This window comes from Carcharodon carcharias, chromosome 12 (genome assembly GCF_017639515.1).
Source record: "Carcharodon carcharias isolate sCarCar2 chromosome 12, sCarCar2.pri, whole genome shotgun sequence".
Lineage (NCBI taxonomy): Eukaryota > Metazoa > Chordata > Chondrichthyes > Lamniformes > Lamnidae > Carcharodon > Carcharodon carcharias.
In genome coordinates, this window is record NC_054478.1 from 908,042 (window position 1) to 935,714 (window position 27,673).

The window sequence follows — 27,673 nt, forward strand, 5'->3', positions numbered from 1 at the left end:
GATGGAGTTGGGACCGCCAGGAAGAATAAGAAGAGGAAGAACCAAGATTAGGTGGAAGGATCCAGTGGCGAGAGTTTTAAAAACAGTGGAATTGAGAGGGGAACGACAGGAAGGGATGGAGCCAGGTGATCAACTGACATTGTGGTGATCCCAAGTAAATGTGAGAATCTGAAAGGAGAAGATTTGGGTTTGAGGTGAGGGGTTAGGATTTGGGGTGAAATTTTGGGATTTGGAATGAGGATTTGGTCCAGGGTTCGAAGTGTGGAGTGATATTTTTTGGGTTTAGTGTAAGTGCTGGTTAATACAATGTGCAGATTGATCATGACCCTGAAGGATTAAGGACACACCCCCACATAGCAAGATTAAATTAAAGTTACAGGTGACATTTTAAAATCCTTAACTCATGGTGTAGATTTACTGGAAAAGGTGAGCTTTCTTCACTTACTTCACACAGCACAGGAGGACACCATTCAACCAATCGAGTCCCTTCCACCATCCAATCAGATTGGCAGATCTGTGACCATTTCCCTCAATATCCTTAGCGAACAAAACTCTATCCAGCTTAGTCTGAAATGTTCCTATTGACTGCCACCTTCAATAGCTTTTTGGAGGAGAGAGTTCCAGATTTCCACTCCCTTTTGTGTTTTTTTAAAATTCATTCATTACTGGGCATCACTGCCTGGGCCAGCATTTATTGCCAATCCCTAATTGCCCTTGAGAAGGTGGTGGTGAGCTGCTGCCTTGAACCGCTGCAGTCCATGTGATGTATGTGCACCCATAGTGCTGTTAGGGAGGGAGCTCCAGGATTTTGACCCAGCGACAGTGAAGGAACAGTGATATATTTCCAAGTAAGGATGGTGAGTGACTTGGAGGGAAACTTCCAGGTGGTGGCGTTCCCAACTATCTGCTGCCCTTGTCCTTCTAGATGGTAGTGGTCGTGGGTTTGGAAGGTGCTGTTGAAGGACCCTTGGTGAGTTCTTACAGTGCATCTTGTAGATGGTATACACTGCTACTACTGTGCGTCAGTGGTGGTGGGAGTGAATGTTTGTGGATGTGGTGCCAATCAAGCGGGCTGCTTGGTCCTGGATGGTGTCAAGCTTCTTGAGTGATGTTGGAGCTGCACTCATCCAGGCAAGTGGGGAGTATTCCATCACACTTCTGACTTGTGCCTTGTAGATTGTAGACAGGTTTTGGGGGGTCAGGAGGTGAATCACTCACTGCACGATTCCTAGCCTCTGACCTGCTCTTGTAGCCACAGTATTTATATGGCAAATTCAGTTCAGTTTCTCGTCAATAGTAACCCCGAGGATGTTGAAAGTGGGGGATTCAGTGACAGTAATGCCATTGAACGTCAAGGGGCGATGGTTGGATTCTCTCTTGTTGGAGATGGTCATTGTGTGTGGCACAAATGTTACTTGCCACTTGTCAGCCCAAATCTAGATATTGTCCAGGTCTTGCCGCATTTGGGTATGGACTGCTTCAGTATCTGAGGAGTCGTGAATGGTGTTGAACATTGTGCAATCATCATTGAATATCCCCACTTCTGACCTTATGATGGAAGGGAGGTCATTGATGAAGCAGTTGAAGATGGTTGGGCCTCAGACACTACCCTGAGGAACTCCTGCGGTGATGTCCTGGAGCTGAGATAACTGACCTCCAACAACCACAACCATCTTCCTTTGTGCTTGGTATGACCCCAACCAGTGGAGAATTTTCCCCCTGATTCCCAATGACTCCAGCTTTGCTAGGGCTCCTTGATGCCACACTCGGTCAAATGCGGTCTTGATGTCAAGAGCAGTCACTCTCACCTCATCTTGGAAATTCAGCTCTTTTGTCCACATTTGAACCAAGGCTGTAATGAGGTCAGGAGCTGAGTGGCACTGGCGGACGCCAAGCTGAACATCAGTGAGCAGGTTATTGCTAAGCAAGTGCCACTTGATAGCACTGTTGACCCCTTCCATTACTTTATTGATGATTGAGAGTAGACTGATGGGCTGGTAATTGGCTAGTTTGAATTTGTCCTGCTCTTTGTGTACAAGACATACCCGGATACTTTTCCACATGGCCGGGTAGATGCCAGTGTTGTAGCTGTACTGGAACAGCTTGGCTAGGGGCGTGGCGAGTTCTGGAGCACAAGCCTTCAATACTATTGCTGGAATATTGTCAGGGCCCATAGCCATTGCAGTATCCGGTGCCTTCAGTTGTTTCTTGATATCGCGTGGAGGGAATTCAATTGGTTGAAGACTGGCATCTGTGATGCTGGGGACCTCCAGAGGAGGCTAAGATGGATTATCCACTTGTTGCATAAGATTGTTGCAAATGCTTCAGCCTCATCTTTTGCACTGATCTTCTGGGCTCCTCCATCATTGAGGATGGGAATATTTGTGGGGCCTCCTCCTCCAGTGAGTTGTTTAATTGTCCACCACTATTCATGACTGGATGTGGCAGGACTGTAGAGCTTACATCTGATCCGTTGATTGTGGGATCGCTTAGCCCTGTCTATCATTTGCTGCTTATGCTGTTTGACATACAAGCAGTCTTGTGTCGTAGCTTCACTAGGTTGACATCTCATTTTTAGGTATGCCTGGTGCTGCTCCTGGTATGCCTTCCTGCACTCTTCATTGAATCAGAGTTGATCCCCTGGCCTGATGGTAATGGTAGAGTGGGGGATATGCTGGGCCATGAGGTTATAGATTGTGGTTGAGTACAATTCTGCTGCTGCTGATGGCCCACAGCACCTCATGGATGCCCAGTCTTGAGTTGCTAGATCTGTTCGAAATGTATCCCATGTAGCACGATGGCAGTACCACACAACACGATGGAGGGTATCCTCAATGTGAAGCCGGCGACTTCATCTCCACATTGACTGTGCAGTGGTTACTCCTACTGATACTGTCATGGACAGATGCATCTGCAGCAGGCAGGTTGGTGAGGATGAGGTCAAGTATGTTTTTCCCTCATGTTAGTTTCCTTACATCTGCCACAGACCCAGTCTAGCAGCTATGTCCTTTAGGACCCGGCCAGCTCAGTCAGTACTCGTACTACCGAGCACTGATTCATCAGCTGAGGGAGGGTGGTACGTAGTAATCACCAGGAGGTTTCCTTGCCCATATTTGACCTGATGTTATGAGACTTCATGGGGTCCTGAGTTGATGTTGAGGACTCCCAGGGCAATTCCCCCCCACTGACTGTATACCACTGTGCTGCCACCTCTGCTGGGTCTGTCCTGCCAGTGGGACAGGACATACCCAGGGATGGTGATGGTGGTGTCTGGGAATTTATCTGTAAGATATGATTCTGTGAGAATGACTATGTCAGGCTGTTGCTTGACTGATCTGTGAGAGAGCAGGTTTAAAAAAAAATCATTCATTGTTGCTCATCCCCTTGAGAAGGCGGTGGTGAACTACCTCCTTGAATACAACTGAGTGTCTTGCTCACCCATTTCAAAGGGTAGTTAAAAGTCAACCATATTACTGTGGGTCTGGAGTCACACATAGGCCCGGCCAGGTAAGGACGACAGATTTCCTTCCCTAAAGGACATTAGTGAACCGGATGGGTTTTTACAACAATTGATGATAGTTTCATGGTCACTGTTACGGAGACTAGCTTTATATTTAATTGAATTGAAATTTCCAGCTGGGATTTGAACTCATAACACTTTCCTCTGGATTACTAGCATAAGCACCACCCTAACATTCACCCATAATCTTTGTTTTGAAGCAGATTCATACAAACATAAGAACTGAGGCAGGAGAGGGCCCTTTGTATCACCGAACCTGCCTCAGCCATTCAACTCAATCATGTCTGACCTTCTACCTCAATGCCATTTTCCCGTGCTATCCCCATATCCATTGATATCTTTAATATCTAGAAACCTATCGATCTCTGTCTTGAACTCACTGAATGACTGAGCCTCCACAGCCCTCTGGGATAGAGAATTCCAAAGGTTCACCACCCTCTGAGTGATGAAATTCCTCCTCCTTTCAGTCCTAAATGGCCTGCCCCTTATTCTAAGACTGTGTCCCCTGGTTCTAGACCCCTCCAGACAGGGGGATACATCCTTCTTGTGTCTCCTGTGTCGAGCCCTGTAAGAATTGTGTGCACTTCAATGAGATCACCTCTCATTCTTCTAAGCTCAAAAGGCAGGCAAAACTTCCAAAGCCTCCCCACCCATCCCCGACCTTCAATTTAGCTTATTCTATGCACTGTGTCCTTGTAATTTTAGCCCTGGTATCATTCTGGTGAATCTGCACTGCACCCCTCAAAGGCCAATATATCCTCCTTGATGTGCGGTGCCCAGAACTGAACCCAGTTACTCCATTTGGGGTCTGACCAGAGCTTTATATAATGGTAATCCCACTTCCTCCACCCTTATCAAAGGCCTTTTGAAAATCCAGATAAATTACATCTACTACATTACCATTGTCTACTCTCTGTTACCTCCTCAAAGCATTCAATAAGTTTGGTCAAACAAGATTTCCCCTTTTGAAATCCATGCTGACTATTCATTATTATATTTCTCCTTTCGAGATGTTCTTCTTTCTGCTTTAGTAAGGATTCCATTATTTTTCCTGCCACTGATGAAAATCTGACTGGTCTAGAATTACCTGGACATGTTCTGTCACTCTTGTTAAATATAGGAATTAGATTAGCTATCTGCCTGTTCTCTGCATCTACACTTTTTTCTGATGACTTATTAAATGTTAATAGTAAGGCCTCTTCCAAATCTTCCCTAGGTTCTTTTAAAAATGCATAAATGCAATTCATCTGGACCGGTAGCTTTATCCTCTTTGAATTTGATTAGTTCATTCAATATATCACTGTTACAACAACAAAATACTGCAGATACTGGAAATCTCAAATAAAAACAGAAAGTGCTGGAAATTCTCAGCAGGTCTTGGCATCATCTGTGGAGAAAGAAACAGTTAACATTTTAGGTCAAGATGCCTTTCATCTATTTCATTCACTTAATTTAATTTAAATTCACTTATCACATTGCACATCTCATCCTTCAATGTCACGTTTACCTGTTCTATCTCCTTAAGAAATACTGAAACAAAATCATTATTTCATATTTCTGCCATCTCTTTATTGTTACCTATGATTATCCTATCTATCCCTTAATGACTATTCTCATCAGTCTTCCTTTTTTATTAATGCCCCTGTAAAATATTTTATTTTGTTTTACTTTCTTTGATAATTTAATTTTATTGTTCCTCTTTGCCCTACTAATTGTTTTCTTTTTGTCCTGTCTCCTAATCTATTTCTATTCTCTCTTATGATGCAGCTTCATCCTCTGCTGTTTATGTTGCCCTTGGTCTGTAGCCCTGCAGTTTGCAGCATTTCAAGTGCATATCCAAGTAGTTTTAAAATTTGACTGTTAAATTTAACTTTTAAAGTTTCTGCCTCTACCACCCTTCGAGGCAGTGAGTTCCAGGTCCCACCACCCTCTAGATGAAAAAATCCTTAAGTTCCCCTGAATCTTTCCCTTAATTATTTTAAATTTATGCTCCTTCATTATTGACCTCTCTGCTAAGGGAAATGGGCCCTCCCTATCCACTCAATCTAGGCCCCTTATTATTTTTTAAGGAGGCAGTGGTGTAGTGGTAATGCACTGGATAAATACTCCAGTGGCCCTGCTAATGCTTTGGGAACATGGGTACAAATCCCATCGGGGCAGCTGGTAGAATTTAAATAAATCTTGAATTAAAAGCTAATGGTGCCAAAGAAACCATTGCTAATTGTAGTAAAAACCCATCTGGTTCACTAATGTCCTTTTGGGAAAGAAATCTGCCGTCCTTATTTGGTCTGGCCTATATGTGACTCCAGACCCACAGCAATTTTGTTGACGCTTAATGGCTTTGCAATGGCCTGGCAAGCTACTCAGTTGTATCAAACTGCTACAAAGGCTAAAAAGAATGAAACCGGAAGGACAACCCGGCATCAAATGACAACGGCAACCTCAGCCCTGTTGACCCTGCAAATTCCTCCTTACTAACATCGGGGGGCTAGTGCCAAAACTGGGAGAGCTGTCTCACAGACTAGCCAAGCAACAGCCTGACATAGTCATCCTTACAGATAATGTCCCAGACACCACCATCACCATCCCTGGGTATGTCCTGTCCCACCGGCAGGACAGACCCAGCAGAAGCAGCAGTATAGTGGTATAGAGTCGCGAGGGAGTTGCCCTGGGAGTCCTCAACATGGACTTCAGACCCCTTGAAGTCTCATGGCAACAGGTCAAACATGGGCAAGGAAACCTCCTGCTGATTACCACGTACCACCCTCCCTCAGCTGATGTTGAACACCACTTGGAGGAAGCACGGAGGGTGTTAGTGGCGCAGAATGTACTCTGGGTGGGGGACTTCAACGTCCATCACCAAGACTGGCTCAGTAGCACCACTACTGACAGAGCTGGCCGAGTCCTTTAGGACATAGCTGTTAGACTGGGTCTGTGGCAGGTGGTGAGGGAACCAATAAGAAGGAAAAACATGCTTAACCTCATCCTCACTAACCTGCCTGCCACAGATGTATCTGTTCATGACAATATCGGTAGGAGTGACCACCACACAGTCCTTGTGGAGATTGTTATGGCACAGCCGATGGTAAATGCTGAGCTGCTCAAATACCAAAGGGAAACTTGAAACAACCTGTTTTGCAATTTATATAAATTTCGAGAAGCAAATTCAGTAGTAATAAGACTACCAAATCTTAAAAAACTAAATCAAACCTTTATTAGTAGAAGAAATGATTTTAAGTACACACATAGATCTACAAATTCCTACTATGATAACTTCTAAATCCCCTAGCTAATCTAACTTCCAGTTACACTTTCATGAAGGCAACAGTAAGACACATAGATTTTAAAAGACCCAGGCAAGGTAGCACACAATACCCTGAAAAAGTGGAATTCAAAGTGAGCTTTCTTAACTTCAATTCTTTGTAGACAGCAGCTTGAGGCTTAGATACTGAAGGCTTTTCACACTCATATGATCTTAGAATGCCTTCCCTTGAACACAGCACACCCCCCCACCCCTCCTCCATTCATATTTTCCCACCTGAATGCAAATTCCCATTGTTTCACTATGTCTTTGGACTTTACCTCTCTAATAATAATCTCTCAGTACCAATTTTCCCAGTAATCTTTGGGAAAAAATAAACACACTGTTTCTTAACTTCTCCTGGTTAGGTGAAACATTTCACCCCTCCTTTGAAATCAATCTAGTGTGGCTTATTTAAATATGCAAACATTCCCTTTACACATGTGTTCACCTACTTAATATTTCAAACCTAGTTTATCTTCTGTTACATCAAAGCCTTCAGACCAGCTGCCTTTAATTCAATTAAGTCACACAGACACACACACAGACCCCACTATTACTCTACAATAAATTATGAAAATTATTATATCTTCCTGACATCCGCCTCATTCAAAAATGAGCCATCATAATTTAAAAAGACGGCTTCATTTTCTGAACCCATCTTACTTTACCTCTTATATTTAATACACAATTTGACTACCAGATGCATGCATTAACATAACAATATATACACAAATCCTTGGTATCAACAGAATCATTCAAATCCAGTGTCCAGGTTTTAAATAGCCAATTTTCCCTTTAAGTGTCAAAATGTTAACAATGCACGTACAATCAGATTTTCTCGTCCCACTACATGTATAAATGGTTGCAGTGATTAACACCATCTGAATAGCCTTGCAATTTTGTCTAGAAACTTTAAAGGATTGTGGTCTGTATAAACAATTGTTTCTGATGAATTGTTTGCAATGTAAATTTCAAAATGCTGCAATGCTAACATCAACCCCAAAGTTTCCTTTTCGATCATTGACTATCTTCTCTGTTGTACGTTCAACTTACATGGAAAATATCTTATTGGTTTTTCAATTCCAATGTCATCTTCTTGTAACTGTACAGCCCTAATGCCTATATCGCTTGCGTCACTGGCCAACTTAAATTGCTTGGTGTAATTGGGTACTGCCAACACTGGTGTGATAATTAATACAGTTTTCAAATTATCAAATGCCTTCTGACATTCCTGTGTCCATTGAAACTTGTTCTTTTTCAATAGTTCAACCAATGGAACAACCGCTTGGCTAAAATTTGGTACAAATTTCCTATAAAACCCATCATGCCCAGAAATCTCAAAACTTCTCGTTTTGTTGCAGGCACTGGGAAATCCACCATAGCCTTGACTTTTACATCTCTAGGAGCCACCTGACCATGTCCAATGGTGTGGCCTAGATACGTAACTTGCACCTTTGCAAATTCACTTTTAGCCAAGTTCACCAGCAAATTAGCTTCTTGTAATCAAGTAAGTAATTCTTCCGGATGTTGTAAATGCTCCTCCCACGTCTGACTGAAAACTATTAAGTCATCAATATAAACAGCGCAATTGCTCAGACCTGCAATTACTTTGTTTGTGAGTTTTTGAAATGCTGCAGATGCATTTTTCATACCTAATGGCATGACTTGAAACTGATATAGTCCATCTGGCATCACAAAAGCCGATATCTCCTTTGTTCTCTCTGATAACAGCACTTGCCAATATCCTTTCTGCAAGTCAATCTTTGTGATAAATTTTGATTGTCCCATTTTCTCAATACAATCTTCCAACCATGATATAGGATATGAATCTGCTTTTGTCCCCATATTCACCTTTCGATAGTCCATACACGGTCTCTGTGTTCCATCCGGTTTCGATACCAGTACAATAGGCAAACTCCAGTTACTGCAACTAAACTCAATGATATCATTTTGAAGCATGAATTTGATTTATTTCTGTACTTGTGATAACTTTGTCTGATTTAATCTATAAGGATGTTGCCTTAGCGAGAATGAAACTTCTACACATATATCATGTATAGCTAAATTTGCCCTCCTCAACTTATCTCCATAAATAGATTTGCGTGACTGCAATAGCTTCTCCAAATCACTTTGACACTTGTCTGGAAGGTAACTTAAAATTACATTTAAATTTTCAAGTACCTCCTCATTATCCAGTTTGATTAGAAGAAAATCAATTTCAGAATCCTGCATTTCTACTTCTTTCTCATTGTCTATCACCACTAATACCTCCTTTCGGTCCTCTTCCCTGTCAAAGTACTTTTTAAACATATTTACATGATACACACTCTACTTCTTCTATCTGGAGTATTTATTAAATAATTTACTTCACTCAGCTTCTTTTCAATCCTGTTAGGCCCACTAACCCTTCCCTTTAATTAGTCACCCAGTACTGGTAACAGAACTAGCACTTTCTCCCAAGCAACAAAACTACAAACTGTAGCTTTCCTGTCTGCCTTAACTTTCATCACCTGCTGTGATATCTTTAAATGTTCCCTAGCCAACACACATGCTCTGTCCAATCTGTCTCTGAAATTGATACATAATCCTGGAGAGTAGTTTCTGAATTTTGACCCATCAGTTTCTCATGAATCAATTGCAGTAGTCCTCTCGTCTCATGACCATAAACCCGTTCAAAAGGACTAAAGCCAGTCGATGCATTAGGATCGTCTGTAATAGCAAATAACAAAAAGGGAATTCCTGTATCCCAATCCTGTGGATAGTCCTGACTATACGCCCTCATCATAGTTTTTAGAGTTTGATGCCATCTTTCCAAAGCCCCTTGTGATTCAGGACGGTAAGCTGTTAACAAATTGTTTTATCCCCAAACTATTCATTACTTCCTTAAACAGCTGTGACATGAAATCTGAACCCTGATCTAATTGTATTTCTTTAGGTAAAGCGTTTATTGTAAAAAAAGTTAGTCAACTCCTCCACAATTTTTTTTGTTGTAATATTTCTCAAGGGTATTGCTTCAGGAAATCTGGTAGACACATCCATTATTGTCAGTAAGTACTGATTTCCACTTTTAGTCTTAGGAAGGGGTCCTACACAATCAATCATGACCCTAGTAAAAAGTACTCCAAATGCTGGAATTGAACTAAAGGTGCTGGCTTAATCACTGTTTGTAGTTTCCCTATCACCTGACATGTGTGACATGTTCTACAAATTTGACTACATCCCTATCCACACCAGGCCAAAAAAATGTTTTTTGTATTTTCGCCTGTATCTTTCTAATTCCAGCTGCCTTTAATTCAATTAAGTCTCTCACTCCCACACACACACACACACACACACACACACACACAGACCCCACTATTACTCTACAGTAAATTCCAGAAATATTAGGAAAATTATTATATCTTCCTGACAAGACTAACTCCCGTCTTCACATTGAGGATACCCTCCATCGTGTTGCATGGCACTACCACCTGTGTTCAATAGAATAGATTTCAAACAGATCTAGCAACTCAAAACTGAGCTTCTCTGAGGTGCTGTGGGCCATCAGCAGCAGCAGCAACAGAATTGTACTCAACCACAATCTGTAACCTCATGACATGGCATACACCACACTCTACCATTACTATGGGGGGGATTAAGCTGGGGGATTAACCCTGATTCAATGAAGAGTGCAGGAGGGCATCTCAGGAGCAGGAAGTGTCAACCAGCTGAAGCTACAACACAGAATTACTTGCATAGTCAACATGTGATAGACAGAGCTAAGCAATTCCACAAGCGACAAATCTCTGTATTCCTGCCACATCCAGTTGTGAATGATGGTGGGCAAGTAAACAACTAACCGGATAAGGGGGAGGAGGCTCCACAAATACCCCCATCCTCAATGACGGGGGAGTCCAGCAGATCAGTGCAAAAGACAAGGCTGAAGTATTTGAAACAATCTTCAGCCAGATGTGCTGAGTGGATGATCCACCTCGGCCTCCGGAGGTCCCCAGCATCACAGATGCCAGTCTTCAGCCAATTCAATTCACTCCATGTGATATTAAGAAATGGCTAAAGGCACTGGATACTGTAAAGGCTATGGGCACTGACGATATTCTGGCAATAGTACTGAAGACTTGTGCTCTAGAACTATCTGCGCTCTTAGGCATGCTGTTCCAGTACAGCTACAACCCTGGCATCTACCCGGCTATGTGGAAAACTGCCCAGGTATGTCCTGTACACAAAATCCAAGCCGGCCAATTATTGCCCCTTCAGTCTATTCTCGATCATCAGGAAAATGATGGAATGGTCTATGAACAGTGCTATCAAGTGGCATTTGCTTAGCAATAACCTGCTCACTGGTGCTCAGTTTGGGTTCTGCCAGGGTCACTCAGCTCCTGACCTCATTACAGCCTTTAGTCCAAACATGGACAAAAGATCTGAACTCCCGAGGTGAGTTGAGAGTGACTGCCCTTGACATCAAGGCTGCATTTGACTGAGTGTGGTATCAAGGAGCCCCAGCAAAACTGGAGTCAATGGGAATTGGGGGGAAAACTCTCCTCTGGTTGGAGTCATACCCAGCACAAAGGAAGATGGTTGTGGTTGTTGGAGGTCAGTCATCTCAGTTCCAGAGCATCACTGCAGGAGTTCCTCAGGGTAGTGTCCTCGGCCCAACCACCTTCACCTTCCTTCCATCATAAGGTCAGAAGTGGGGATGTTCACTGATGATTGCACAATGTTCAGCACCATTCACGACTCCTCCAGTCCATGTCCAAATGAAGCAAGACTTGGACAATATCCAGGCTTGGGCTGACAAGTAGCAAGTACTATTTGCACCACACAAGTGTCAGGCAATGACCATCTCCAACAAGAGAGAATCTAACCATCGCCCCTTGACATGCAATAGCATTACCATCACTGAATCCCCCACTATAAACATCCAGAGACTGAACTGGGCTGGCCATATAAATGCTGTGGCGACAAGAACAGGTCAGAGTCGAGGGGGCAGAATTTTCTGTGCCCGCTGGCAGCAGCCAATGGTGGGCCGCTTTTCCCACCAACAGTCAGCAAGGAGCTCCTTGCAATAAATCAGCATCTCATTAAATGGCCATCCTGCAGGCTCTGGATCCCCACCGGCTTTTCCGTCCATGTTGGCGTGATTCACAATGGCACAGGCAACGTGCACTTGATGGCCTTCACTTTGGGGAAACTGAGGTGAGTGAACAACATCATTTTCCACAGCTCACCAGGGCCACCTTTTATTTTGCAGGCTTCAGGGGCACAGTGGGGGGCCAGGGTGAAGTGACTCCCTGCCTCAGAGGTGACTGTTTCTGTTGTTGGTGGGGGGGGTTGGGGGAAACTGATGCCCTAGCGTTGGATCCCATGCACAAGAAATCGAGGTGGGAGCAGTGTAAGCAAGGGAAGTGGCCACGCTAGGGACACCTGTATAAACTGACAATCCCTCTGCAACTGAGACAGATCAGGCACAGCCACAGTGATGTGATTGGGTTTGGGCATCTAGCCTGCCCACCCACACAAGCAACGTGGAGGCACCAAAGTACCCCCATCTGCTACAGACCCTACCCTACCCACCCCTGCCACACACCCTCCTCCCACCCCCTCACACCCCCGGCACAGACTGCAAATCCGCAACCACTTTATTGGACCGTGCAGCAGTTGGACGGCACAAGTTGTACAATCTCCTCACCAATGCTGATCATGTAGCATTCACTGCTGGAGATGCTCACAGCCCCTTACATTCTCAGGGTCCCGGTTTGGACCAGTGTCATCCATTTCGCAGGTTGACAGGGCAGCCATGCAGCGCACTCATCTCTGGCCTTCCGAGGGGTGTCCAGCGCTCTCCGGGAAGCATTAAGGGGCGGTCACACTGGGCCAGGAAAGATGCTAAGTACAGCCATGATAACCACATCTCTCTCCCTCTCTTTCATGTTGCAGGAGGACCACATCAGGATCATGGATCCTGGTGACCGAGCTATGTGCCTGATGACCTACAGAGATTGTAGAAGACTGAGGAGAGAGCAACTGAGTCTCCTGGCTGTGCAAAGGCTGGAACAGCAACCTCATGAAGAAGGGGCAGCGGGAGCTCCCACACATGCTGCCCAGGAGTGGCAGCGAGCCATGGCTGAGCGGGGCCTAGCGACACCCAGGATCTATAGATGTCACCTGCCATTCCTGCAGATGACTGAGAACCAGTGTTGCAGATGACTGCACATGTCTAGGGACCTGGTGGATCACATCTGCCACTTACTGCAGGACTTGGCGCCAAGAGAACATGGAGGGCATCCACTGCCAGAGGCTGTGAAAGTGACCACATGCTCAATTTCTGTGCCAGTGGCTCCTTTCAGGGTTCCACAGGTGACCTCTGTGGGATTTCACAGCCACCCACTAATGCATCCATGAAGTCACGGATGCCATCTTCTCTACAGCAACAACTTTGTGCATTTTGCCGGGGACCAGGACAGCCAGAATGCAAGAACCATAGGATTCACCCTGATCTCGGGTTTCCCACAAGTGCAGGGTGCGATTGACTGCACTCATGTGGCACTCAGGTCTCCGTCATTACACTTGGTGGACTACATCAACCGCAAGGGATTCCACTCACGAAGGTGCAGCTGGTGTGCGACCATCAGAAACGCATCCTGCAGTTGTGTGCACGGTTTCCAGGGAGTGTGTACGAGACCTACATCCTGAGTCGCTCGCAGATCCCTGGAGTCTCCCAGGGTCCACAGAAGCTGCAGGGGTGGCTCCTTGGAGACAAGGGCTACCCACAGAGGCCATGACTGATGACACCCTAGCGGCAGCCTCAGACAGCAGCAGAGCAACACTATAATGAGGCTCATGCAGCAGCTCACAACTTGGTGGAGCAAACCATCGGGATGCTGAAGGTGCGGTTCTGGTGCCTGGACCAGTCTGGTGGAGCCCTGCAATACAGTCCGCAGAGGGTGTCATGTATCGTTGTCATCTGCTGTGCCTTTTACAACCTGGCGCTGCAACAGGGAGACAAGCTGGCTGAGGAGGAGATGGCAGAGCTGGATGTCTCCTCATCAAGGAGGATGCCAACGGAGATGAGGGTGAGGGGGTTCTCAGAGGTGACGATGATGTGGATGAGGCTCTCGCACTGGCTAGATGAGGCAGGCGCAAGGGAGGCCCTCATAGCTGCTGGATTTGTGGAGGATGATGACGACATGCAGTGAGGACACTCCATAGATCTTCACACAGCCTCTGAGAATGTCTGACTCCTATCTGGCTGAGGGCAGCTCAGTTGCGCTCCATGATCAGGGCCATCTCAGAGACACAGCCATGAAATTTTAGACGCATCTGATGCTGTGTCTGCCTTCAGAACCTCAGCCCTTCAGGAGCTGGTGCACAGTTATCACTGGTCGCAGATGCTGATGTGATGGGGGCTAGCCCCACCTTAAAGGTGCTGAGAGCACACAGAGAGAATGAGAGAACTCTGTGGCGTCTGCCCACTACATTCTGGCAGCAATGACCAGCACTGCCAACGTGCAGGCATCAATAATATGTCCCGGGAGTGTGAGGCTGGACCATCACTGTGGTCTGAAGGCTGCACAGACACAGGGAAGAGGCCCTGGACTGGGACATCTGAAGCCTTTTATCTTGTGCAGAAAGGTTTCACATCTGAGAGACACGAACACTGCTCATCAGAGCAAGGAGCCACAGGCAGGGCGACATTCTTAGGAGTTTATTTACAATAGTGAACATTATGTACAAGTGATTAACACCCATGGCCAGGCTGAACAACTACTTTTCCTTAACTTTCCTAACCCTGCCACTATGTCTTGGTGCTCCCCGGTCATCCACAGCGGAGGTGAAGGCAGCCTGCTGACTGTGACACCCTGTCTGTGATGACTTTGGCAGGTGTCCTCTGGAGGGCCGAGTCTTGGAGGGCCCTGGCCTGCTTTCAGGGTCCTGCTGTGTGGTAGTGGCACCCTCCTCGGCCTGTGGAGCTGGAGCTGTGGAGGTCACAGGAAGATGAGATTTGGATGGGCCGGTCACTCCCAGAATCACCTGGGTGGATGGCCCTGGAGTGTGCACCTGCTGATCCTCCTCCCTATGGGTGCCTGAGGGCCCCAGGCTGACTCCGTGAGCAGAAGGGGTAGCTGGAGTGAGATTGAGCTGCCCAGTACCCCTCTCGCGTACGCAATATTGGAGGCCAACTATGGCATCAGTGATGGAGTTAAGCCTGTGCAGCAGTGCAGGAGCGACGTCCTGGACCAAGTTCTCATGGCAGCCGACATCCTGCCAGTGTTGACCTTGGTGCGTTGGCAATGCCGGCGCAATCACCTCAGCCTGAAGACAGATGGACTCCTCCATCATGTGTTGCAATCTTAGGAGTGCAGCGGACATCCCTTCCAGATGTTCCCGAGCTTGCCTTTGCAGCCCCAGCAACTGTAACATGACCGAGTCCAGAGGTTCCTCATCTGACTTGGACTCAAAGGTTTCCTGGCCCCCAGCATTCCTCCGAATGCCGGGGACCTGGGACATCCCAGCTGCCACCTGCTGTGGATCAGACTGTACACTGTACTCACCAGTATGTGAACCCGTGTCTATTCTAGATGTAGGTCCCACTGAGGTGTGTGTCTCTGGGCTGATGGAGGGTGTGGATGAGCGCTATGATGGAACTTGTGGGGAGGTGCATTCTTCAAATGTTGCTTCTGAACTGGCTTGGACGCCCGGGTCATGGACTCCATCTTGGAGTGATAGGCCTGTGGAAGCAAGGGGAGATAATTAGTGCATGGCAATGGCCTGTGAAGCAGAACACATCATTCACAGCATGGTTGTCTGAAGGATATTGCACTGCTGGATCCTCACTTGGTAGAGCAGTGCCGATCTCACCGCCAGCACAGGAACAGTCCAGATCATCACCGGCCAGCTGGATGGCTCTGTTTTCAAATTCCATATGGACCTTGATCTCCAGCATCCCTCCACCTGTCAGCGACCTTTCCTTCCTGTTGTGTGCCAATTTGTTCTGCATAGATAGAGATGGGGAGAGTATATCAAGGCACCTGCTGGGCCAGATGATAAGTATGACTGGCCTGTGTGGGTGGTAAGTGGTCCCATGGACAGGATGAGGACAATGATGGTGTGTGTGAAAGAGTGAGTGGTGATGTCCCTTGCACTGACAGTGAGTGAGGGCCCTGTGGATGTGTGATGGGTTTGTGAGTGTGTGAGTTGGGAGTGATGAGAAGAGTGACTTAACCTGGCAGAATAGAGGAGATCATTCATCCTCTTGTGGCACTGGGTGGCTGTCCTCCTCTGCAGGGCATCGGCGCTGACCACCACTGCCACCGCCTCCCAAGCTGGGTTGGTGACATTGCTGCCCATCCTGCAGCCAGAGTGGGGGTAGAGAACATCCCAGCAGGCCTCCAGGGCATCCAGCAGTCGCTTGAGGGACCTGTTGAAGCAGGGAGCTGCAGTCTTTTTTATTTTGCTGGCCATGTCTCCCAGACAGCGGTGGTGAGCTGGAAGCAATGTGCACTTTGCTGGCGGCTGCCTTTTAAAGATGGTGGTGGGCATGATGCACCGGCGGGGTGACGGTGGGAAAGCGAATGAGAGCTCGCTCGCCATGGAAGCAGCGTGTTTCCTGAGATGCATAAATAATGAACCGGGTTTGGGACAATACAGCGTGAAATCCCGCCATTGCGGCCGGAAGGTAACACATCGTTTTGCCCGCCCGCTACTGCCCATAGTGCAAATCTGGGAAAATTCCGCCCTAGGAATTGTGTGATGAGTAACTTACTTCCTGACTCACCAAAGCCTGTCCTCCATCTACAAGGCACAAGTCAGGAGTGTGATGGAATACTCCCCACTTGCCTGGATGAGTGCAGCTCCAACAACACTCAGGAAGCTCGACACGGTCCAGGACAATGTACCCCACTTGATTGGCACCCCTTCCACAAATATTCACTTCCTCCACCGCTGATTCACAGTAGCAGCAGTGTGTGTACCATCTACAAGATGCACTGCAGGAATTCACCACAGCTCCTTAGACGGCACCTTCCAAACACACGACCCCTACCATCTAGAAGGACAAGGGCAGCAGACTCATGGGAACATCACCACCTGGAAGTTCCCCTCCAAGCCACTCACCACATATCGCCATTCCGTCACTGTTGCTGGGTCAAAATCCTGGAACTTCCTCCCTACAACAGCACTGTGGACCTAAACCACGTGGCACTGGTTGAAGAAGGCAGCTCGCCACCGACTTCTCAAGGACAACAAGGGATGGTCAACATATGGACTTTCAGACCTGACTAACCGAATGTAGCCCAGGCCTGGGCTGGAACCTTGGAACATTGTTGCTTTGTAGGAGGAGGGGAGGAAATCTCTAACTGAAGGTTAAGAGGGGATTCTCCTGTTTGTATTATTGTTGTCTTGCTGCATTTCCTCATTCTCTGGTGGCCCTGATCCCTGCAGTTGCCCTCTGTTGACCCCTTTGTACTTCACCCACCAGTGGCTCCCAGACAAGTGGCAACCCTTCACCCTCCATTGATAACTCATACTGTCCTGATTCTTTTTTTTTAATATTTGTTCATGGGGTGTGGGTGTCACTGGCTAGGCCAGCATTTATTGCCCACCCCTAATTGCCTTGTTCAAAGGGCATTTTTAAGAATCAACCACATTACTGTGGATCTGAACTCACATATAGGCCAGATCAGGTAAGGATGGCAGAGTTCCTTCCCTAAAGGACATTAGTGAACCAGATTGGTTTTATGACAGTCGACAATGATTTCATGGTCATCATTGGACTTTTAATTTCAGGTATTTATTGAATTCAAATTCCACCATTTGCTGTGGTGGGATTCAAACACAGATCCCCAGAGCAATACGCTGGGTCTCTGGATTACCAGTCCAGTGACAATACCACTACGCCATCACCTCTCCCTGACCCTTCACTCAATTTCTAGTGACTTCTGGCGCTACACTGACCTGACAGTGACCCCCTTCACCCTGTAGTGACCCCTACTGTTCAGGCACCCAGCTGTGACCCTTGCCCAGTAGTGATATTTGATGACCTTTGCCCTATGGTGACTTGTTCTCTGGTGACTTCTTGCTCTTTAGTGACCTCCATTGACCCTTGCCCTGTGGTGAATCCTCACCTGTGACCTCTTACCTCCTGGTGACATTGCGCATTTTCCTTAGGGTGCGTCTATGGGGTGGGGGAGGGGGATTCCTTTCCCACTGACACTAATCACTGCAATGTTTATTCCAGAATCGGGTGGTCAGACAGAATCCAGCAGAGAGGAACTACCACATCTTCTACGCACTGCTGGCTGGAACAGACACACAGCAGAAAGGTGAGGGAGTGATTCAACTTGTCTCTGCCCCATGCTGACCTTTGCCCCGGGGTCATCGTGCTGACCTTCGCCCCGGGGTCACCATACTGACCTTCGCCCCGGGGTCACCGTGCTGACCTTCGCCCTGGGGTCACTGGGCTGACCTTCGCCCCAGGGTCATCGTGTTGACGTTCACCCCGGGGCCACCGAGCTGACCTTCACTCCAGGGCCACCGAGCTGACCTTCACCCCGGGGTCACCGAGCTGACCTTCACCCCGGGGTCACCGAGCTGACCTTCACCCCGGGGTCACCGAGCTGACCACCCCATTCTCTGAGGTTGAGCAGACTCAGGATCAGATTCTCAGTCCAGGACAACCTCTGGCAGTGTAACTGACACATGGAGCATGTGTAAAATTATTAACTTCAACACCCTACCTCCATCTACACCGGCATCCCGCTCCCACCCGAATCCCCCACACCACACACAATGGAAGAAGATGCAAGGGAGAGGATGGGGGTGGGAAGTTGATAGGGTGGGCATGGGGGGGGGGGGGGGGGGGGGGGGGCGGGGGGGTGGGCATGGGGGGCATGGGGGGTGGGGAGGTGGGCATGGGGGCATGGGGGGGCAGGGGGTGGGCATGGGGGGCATGGGGGTGTGGGGGGGTGGGCATGGGGGGGCGGGGGGGTAAGATGTGATGATGGTGAGAAAGGGTGGGGCTGGGAATGGGGTGAGGAGATGATAGGGTGGAATAGGGAGCGGTGGTGGATGAGGAGAGGGTGGGGATGGGGAGGACGTGGGGTTGAAGGGAGAGGGTGGGGATGGAAAGGGGGATGGGGAGGGGTGGGGATGAGGATGGGTGGGGATGGGGATATACGAAATAGGAGCAGAAATAGGCCACTTGGCCCCTCGAGCCTGCTCCACTGTTCAATAAGATCATGGTTGATCTTTTTGTGTTTCGAATTCCACATTCCTAACTAACCCCGATAACCTTTGATTCCCTTGCCTAACAGAAATCTAGCTACCTCCGCCTTAAAAATACTCAATGACCCCGCCTCCACCACCTTCTGAGGCAGAGAGTTCCCAAAGTCACACAACCCTCTGAGAGAAAAAATTCTCCTCATCTCTGTCCTAAAAGGGCAACTCCTAATTTTAAAACAGTTCCCCCTAGTTCAATCAAATCACCCCTCACTCTTCTAAACTCCAGTGGAAACAAGCCCAGTCTGTCCAACCTTTCTTCAAAAGACAACCTGCTCATTCCAGGTATCAAACTAGTAAAAACAGAAAATTCTGGGTCAAAATCCTGGAACTCCCTCCCTAACGGCACTGTGGGTGTACCTATACCATAGGAACTGCAGTGGTTCAAGAAGGCAGCTCATCATCACCTTCTTAAGGGTAACTAAGGATGGGCAATAAATGCTGGCCCAGCCAATGACACCCATATCGCAAATAAAAAAAACTCAGCAGGTCTGGCAGCATCTGTGAAGAGAGAAACAGAGTTAACACTTCAAGCTTGTATGACTCTTATTCAGAAGAAATTCTTCTTCAGAGTCATATGGGCTTGAAATGTTAACTCTGTTTCTTTCTGCACAGATGCTGCCAGACTTGCTGAGTTTTTCCAGCATTTTCTGTTTTTATTTCAGTATTCCAGCATCTGCATTATTTTGCTTTTATATCATTCTAGTAAACCTCCTCTGAACCGCCTCCAACTCATTTACATCCTTAAATAAGGAATACTGCACACAGTATTCGAGGTGCGGTTTCACCAATGCCCTGTATAACTGAAAAACAACATCCTTACTTTTATGTTCAGTTCCTCCTGTAATGAAGGATAGCATTCCATTAGCCTTCATAATTACTTGCCGTACTTGCATACTAACTTTTTGTGACTCATGCAATAGAACATCTAGATCCCTCTATACCTCGGAATTCTGCAGTCGTTCTCCATTTAAGTAATATACTGGCTTTTTATTCTTCCTGTCAAAGTGAACAATTTCACATTTTCCCACATTATACTCCATCTGCCAGATTTTTGCCCACTCACAACCCATTTATATCTAGCTGTAACCTTCTTATGTCTTCTTCACAATCTACTTTCCTACCTATCCTTGTGCCATCTGAAAATTTAGTGACCATGCCTTTACTCCCCTCATCTAAGTCATTGAAATCAATTGTAAAAAGTTGAGGTCCCTGCACAGACCCTTGCAGGACTCCACTAGTCACATCTTGGCAATCAGAAAAAGACCCATTTATGCATATCCTCTGTTTTCTGCCAGCCAGCCAATCCTCTATCCAGGCTAATATGTTACCCCCTACGCTATCAGCTTTTATTTTCTGCAATAACCTTTGATCTACAGGATGTCTACAGGTTCCCCTTTAACCACAACACATGTTACCCCTTCAAAGAACTCCAATAATTCAGTTAAACATGATTTCCCTTTCAAAAACCATTTTGACTCTTCCCAATTACCTTGAATTTTTCTAATTGCCCAGCTGTAACCTCTTTAATGATTGACCCTAATACCTTCCCCACGACAGACATCAGGCCAACTGGCTTATAGTTTTCTGTTTTCTGCCTCCCTCCCTTCTTGAATAGAAGGGTTATATTTGCTACTTTCCAGTCTGATGGAACCTTTCCAGAATCTATCGAATTTTGGAAAGTTAACACCAATCCATCTACTACCTCATTAGCCATCTCTTTTAAGACCCTAGGATGAAGTCTGTTAAGACCCAGGGATTTGTCAGCCCACAGCTCCATCAGTTTGCTCAGCACCACTTCCCTGGTGGTTGTAATTTCACCAAGTTCCTCCCTCTCCTCCCTGTCCTGATTTACAGCTATTACTGGGCAAGGTATCTCAAAAATGTGAGCAACAGGTGAAGCTAGCTGTTTCATGCTGCTACTATGCAGTAGCAACACGAGTGGTATTCACCATTAACAGGATGCTGCCATCAAGCCAAAAAGACATTCTGCCTATCACACAAATGGGTGATGTGGTATATGAATTTCAGTGTCTGTGTGATGTTAGGTTTGTAGGCCTTATGTCCCCAAAGACTGGCGGATCGTATCAAACAGCCTGTCCCAGCCACTGTTCACATCAGGCAAGTTACAGACCTGTACCCAACCAGCTCTTGCTTGCAAAACTCAAAACTCAAAACACAGAGTTCAACATTAGATGTGATTCTGTGATTGGACAACATTTGCTAAATAATCCTCTGTGTTCTAAGAATTATGCTGACAACCAATTTAAGATTGTCAGTAGGGCTCACAGTGTGGTGCATTTGCGTGTACTGGAAGCTACATATATTAATTCACAGGGCCCTGTTCTTTGCAGACAGAAAGAACCTCGACATACATTGTGCCTATTTCAGCTAAACAAAATAAGTGACAGCAATTCGCTGACTCCTTCCCCAGGGCAATGCCTTGACCAATCAGGTTCAAGCTGCCTGGTTTCAATTTCAAACAATGCTTGGCAGTTCAAAAACAGAATTTGAGTGAGTCCAAGGAAGAGTCCAACTCTTTCTTGGACTCACTCAAGTTCTGTCGAAGGGTCATGAGGACTCGAAACGTCAACTCTTTTCTTCTCCGCCGATGCTGCCAGACCTGCTGAGTTTTTCCAGGTAATTCTGTTTTTGTTTTGGATTTCCAGCATCCGCAGTTTTTTTGTTTTTATCTCTAATGCTTGGCAGTTAACTGTCAGTCACCGTCACTGTTGCATTCTTCATAGCAACGCCTCTACCAATCAGTGTCCACTTTCCAACCAATCAGCACTCTCTGCTCGTACAGTATAAATTGTTGTTTTACCCCTTATATTGGTTTCTTTGCAAAGTGTCCTGACAAGTGCAAAATGAAAAGTATAGACATGCCTCTTTTTTGAGCAACATTTAAAATACTAGCCTTTGACATTACTGCCAGCCAATTCAGGTGTAAACCGTCCCAACAGTACAGCCCCCACTTTCCCCAGTACTGACGTCAGTGCCCTACAAACTGGGACCCACTTCTCCTTCACGAGTCTTTGAGCCATGTATTCATGTCTCTTTTTTTTATTCATTCATGGGATGTGGGGTTCGCTGGCTGGGCGAGCATTTATTGCCCTTGAGAAGGTGGTGGTGAGCTCCTTCTTGAACTGCTGCAGTCCATGTGGTGTAGGTACACCCACAGTGCTGTTAGGGAGGGTGTTCCAGGATTTTGAACCAGTGACAGTGAAGGAACGGCGATATATTTCCAAGTCAGGATGGTGAGTGGCTTGGAGGGGAACTTGCAATGGTGGTGTTCCCATCTATCTGTGTCCCTTGTCCTTCTAGATGGTAGTGATCGTGGGTTTGGAAGGTGCTGTCTAAGGAGCCTTGGTGAATTCCTGCAGTGCATCTTGTAGATGGTGCATACACTGCTGCTACTGTGCGTTGGTGGTGGAGGGAATGAATGTTTGTGGATGTGGTGCCAATCAAGTGGGGCTGCTTTGTCCTGGATGGTGTCAAGCTTCTTGAGTTTTGTTGGAGCTGCACTCATGCAGGCAAATGGGGAGTATTCCATCACACTCCTGACTTGTGCCTTACAGATGGTGGACAGGCTTTAGGGAGTCAGGAGGTGAGTTATTCGCTGCAGGATTCCTAGCCTCTGACCTGCTCTTGTAGCTTCAGTATTTCTATGGCTAGTCCAGTTCAGTTTCTGGTCTTATTTGTAATCTGCCAATTTGCACGTGGCTCAGGTAATAATTCAGAGATTATTCCCTTTGACGTTCTGTTTCTCAATTTAGTACCTTGCTCCTCATACTGACTTTTCAGAACCTCTTTCCTAGTTCTACCTATGTCATTGGTACCTACATGGACCACGATAACTGGATCCTCCTCCTCCCACTGCAAGTTTTGCTCCAGCCCTGAGCAGATGTCCTGAACCCTGGCACGGGGCAGACAATATAGTCATCTGGGCTCTCGCTCTTTGCTGCAGAGAACAGTGTCAATCCCCCTCCCTATACTGTCCTTTACCACCACTACGTTCCTGTTAGCTCCCTCAACTGGAATGGCTTCCTGTACCACAGTGCCATGGCCAGCTCACTCATCCACTTTGCAGACCTTTTGTCTACACAGGGTTTGAGCACCTCAAACCTGTTTGAAAATTGCAATGTCTGCTTGGTCCCTTTACCTGCCTCACCCATGGTCACATCCTCCTGTTCCTGATCGCTGACCAAAACAGATGACCCAATTGTAAAAGGCATGACCGTTTCCTGAAACAAAGTGTCCAGGTATTTCTCTCCCACCCCCCTTATGTTGCGCAATGTCTGCAGTTCAGCTCCCAGGTCAATAATCCTGATACAGAGCTCCTCAAGCTGCTTATATTTCCTACAGACGTGTTTGTCATGGATCGCCTTGGCATCCAAAAAATCCCATATTCCACAGCTGCAACAGAACATCATTGTTACTTATGTTATTTAGTTAACATAATTTAATTATCTTCTTAATTAACTATGAATAATTTCTGTTTATATTGAACCTTTTTCCCCCCGTGCACTGAATTCCCATGTGAGGCTAATTTGCTACTTACTCAGTCTCCATTTCACGCTTATATAGGCCCTCGGGTGAGTAACTAGCTAGTTTCACTTCCTGCTACATAATTAACACCAATTGAACCAACTGCTTTCAGTTGATTGGCAGATAACTGCCACTACCATGCAGTTCCCAGTTTGAGCTACTTGAAAGTTGTCAGTTCTATGACAGAGCTCGATTCTTAATCTATATTTAAACCTGAAAAAGACATACCAGGGCTTAGGATGTGAACCTAACTTGCTACTCATTCAGTCTCTGTCTCACTCAAGCATAGTCCCCTGTCCCCTCACGCACCCCTTACTGATTGAAAAAGTGTGGGGATGGGGAGGGAGTGGGGATGGGGAGAGGGTAGAGATGTGGAGAGGGTGGGGATGGGGAGAAATGGTGGGCATGGGGAGGGGTTTGGGGATGGAGAGGCTGGTTGTCATTGTGATGTTGGAGCCAGGAGTGAGTCTCTCTGACACTGACCTGTGTCTCTATTTCTTCACTCATTGACTAGAGGCCTTGTACCTGTCAGAAGCAGAATCCTATCATTACCTGGGACAGTCGAGGTGTGTGAGAGGCGAGATTCTGGAAGACAAAGTGATGTTTGAGAAAGTAATGGTAAGTTGAAACGTATGAAGTGCCACTGAGCAGGAAGTTATCCACAGACAAGAGAGCTGGAGCTTACCAGAAGTCGCGGGTCAGAGGCTGGCATTGGGGGCAAGAGTCAACGGTTGGGTCAGTTAGGGGGTTTGGTGTTGGGGGTCAGGGCTGTCCTCCCAGCACTGACCCTCATGGATGATGGGGAGAGGATGGGTCATGGTCAATGGGGACGTGTCATGGCCGGTAGGGTAGGGTCATGACCCATGGGGAAGGGTCATGACTGATGGGAGGAGTTGTGGTCTCTGGGAAGGAGTCATGGCCTTGTGGTGGGGTCATTACCCATGGGGAGAAGTCATGACTAATGGGAAGAGGTCATGGCTATGGGGAGGGGTCATGACCGTTGTGGAAGGGTCATGACACATAGGCAAGTGCATGGTACATGGGGAGGGGGTGAAGGTGGTGGGCAGTGTCTTGTGTGAAGTGGATGAAGCCACCCTTAATTTTTCCCTTCTCTCCAGGATGCTCTTTTGGTGATGGAGTTTGACAGCGAGGAAATCCATGATGTTTTCAAGTTGCTGTCTGGAGTGTTACAGCTTGGAAACATTGAGTTCATCACTGCTGGAGGTGCTCAGATATCAACTAAAGAAGGTACATGGGGTCAGGTGTTGAGACTGTAAAATATCCACGGGAAAGTTCAGCAAGGGTCGGATGCAGAAGCATCTTCCAGCTCAGTCGTGTTAATCATTCAGTAACCCTCTCTTTCTCTCCCACTCTATCACCCTCTCTCTCCCCCTCTCGCTTTGTCTCCCCTCTTGCACCCCCCTCTGTGCCCCCTCTATCACTCTCTCTGTCCATCTCTCGGTCTCTTTGCCTCCCTTCTTCTCTCCCCTTTTTTGTTCGCTCTCTCTCCCTCTCTCTCTCCCCGTCTTGATTTCTACCCATTTCCATCATTCCCACTCTTCACTTTTGCTCTTTTTCCCTACCTTTCTTCCCCTTCCCCTCTCTCTTTCCCTCTCCCTCGCTCTCTCCCTGCCCTTGCTTTCTCATCTCCTCCCACTCTCTCCCCATCGTGCTTTCACCCCTCCCTCCCTCCATCCCTCTCTCTCTCTCTCTCTCTCTCTTTCTGTCTCACTCTCTCACTCCCTCTCTCTTTTTCTCCCTCGGTCTCTCCTGCACGTCACTTTCTCACCTTCTCTCTCTCCTCCTCTCTCTCCCCATCTCTCTCTCTTCCCCCCTCTCCCTCTCACCTCCCCTCCCTCTCACCTACCCCTCTCTCTCCCTCTGTCTGTCTCTCTCTCTCTCCTCCCCCCACTTCTCTCTCTTTCTCCCCCCACCCTCTCTCTCTCTTCCTCTCTCTCTTTCCATCTCTCTCTCTCCCCGACCTCTCTCTCCCCCTCTCTCTCTCTCTCTCTCCCTGCTCTCTCTCTCTCTCCCCGCCTCTCTCTCTCCACTCTGCTCACAGTGCTCAGCAATGTCAGTGATTTGTTGGGTTTAGATACCTTCCAACTCGCGGAGCTTCTGACTCAGCGTTCCATCATTCTGAGGGGAGAGGAGATCAGCACCCCACTCACCACAGAACAGGTAGGTCCCGACTGCGCCTCACTTCCTCACCCCTCATCCCTACCGCCTCTCAACCCCACCCCACTCACAGAACTTCACCCTCCTCACCCGCACCGCTCCTCACCCCCTCACTCCCCTCACCCCCACGATCATCGCCCCTCTCACCTGCATCCATCTTCACCCTTTCTCACTCCCACTGACCCTCACACTTCCACCCCCTCACCCCTCACTGCCACCCCAAAACCCACCCCCACCCATTACCACACCGCCCCTCACGCCCAACCACCTCACATCCCCCAACCCCTCTTACCCCACCACCCCTTCACCACCACTGCTCACCCCACCGTGCCTCACGCCCATTCCCACGACCTCTCAGCCCCACCCACTCACACAACCATCATCTCCCTCACCACCATGCCCCCCAACCCCTCCTCACGCTCACATTCCCTCACCCTTCTCAGCCTCACCACCCTCAATGCCACCACCCTACACCCCTTGTGCTCTCACCCCCACTGCCCCTCATTTGCCCACCCTCATCCCCTTCACCCCAGCCGTCTCGCCTCCTCTGGTCCTAAACACCTATCCCTACCTACTTCACCCCCACCACCCTTGCCCCAACCCCTCCACTCTTACTGTCCCTCACCCCATCCATTCTCACCCCCCCAAGCCCTCACCCCATTGCCCTCACCAAAACCATATCTCTCCACCCTTACCCTCCCCCTCACCTCCACCCCCATCGCCCCTCACCTCCACCGCTCTCACCCCCACCACTCCTCACCCTTTCCCCTCATCCCACCTCATCCAACTCCAGCCCAATACCCCCTCAGCCTCATCAATTTTTTTTTAAATTAGAGGCTGGGACATTAAGAATTTGGATTGCTTACTGCAGGAATGAGTGGATTAATAAAGTTAGATGCTCAGAACATGTCTAGAGGTCTAGAATTGGGATTTATAGTTCAACCGGGCATTGCTAGATTGTTAAAGAGGGAACAGAGGAGTTTATGTTTATGTCATGGATGGGTCTCTGAGGCCTGTTGTTTGTAATTCCTGTACCATGTGGAAACTTCAGGACACCACTGTGCCTTTGGGACCATGGCCTGAATTTTCATTCTCAAGGCAAGAATTCGGGACAGTTCCAGGCTCAGCCCGCCTGCCTTGGGACAAAGTGCTGGAATGCAGGTGTGAGCTGCAGTCGGGCCAGCTGACCCACCCCACAACCCCCATGCACTCCCAGTGCCCCTTCAATGTCATTTTGGACGCCCACACCCATCGTCCCAGGGCTGCATATGTACCCCATGTCAAGCTATACCCCCCTCCCACCCTTCCATGGCTCCTCATGCCCCCTTTCCCAAGCTATGGCACTTCCATGTCCATTCACCCACTATACACTATATAAAACCAGTGAACTCTATGGTTACAATAGGATGTGTGAAAAAAAGCTTTATTAAAAATAGTCATCGATTCGTTACTTTCCACCATGTTAAACTACATACAACCGAATACAAGTATTAAAGCAACAACCACAAGCACTTGAAATCTCCTCATGTGAAATTGTAAACATTGTGAAATTGACAGAAATGTTCAGAGAACTGGACTGACAATCAAACATTGTTTTGTCTGGGGCTCAGCTGTTTCTCCAAGTAATGGATGTTTGGGCTCTCAGCCAACCCTCCTTCTGTATCCTTAGATAGGGCATAGCCAGGGATGATGATGGAGGTGTCTGGGACATTGTCTGTAAGGTATGATTTCGTGAGTATGACTATGCCAGGCTGTTGCTTAACTAGACTATGGGACAGCTTTCCCAATTTTGGCACAAGGCCCCAGATGTTAGTAAGGAGGACTTTGCAGGGTTGACAGGGCTGAGTTTG

The 27,673-nt window shown here is 47.4% G+C and overlaps 1 protein-coding gene across 1 annotated transcript in view; it reads left to right on the forward strand.

Moving 5' to 3' along the window:
• The window catches only part of myo10l3 (myosin X, like 3), a 383,661-nt gene that overhangs the window by 142,301 nt on the left and 213,687 nt on the right, over positions 1-27,673 (forward strand). The window contains exons 7-11 of the mRNA XM_041201628.1: positions 413-426; positions 18,058-18,142; positions 24,160-24,263; positions 24,764-24,893; positions 25,708-25,826. Coding sequence (XP_041057562.1) covers positions 413-426; positions 18,058-18,142; positions 24,160-24,263; positions 24,764-24,893; positions 25,708-25,826 — 452 coding nt within the window. The remainder of the gene's footprint in view (positions 1-412; positions 427-18,057; positions 18,143-24,159; positions 24,264-24,763; positions 24,894-25,707; positions 25,827-27,673) is intronic.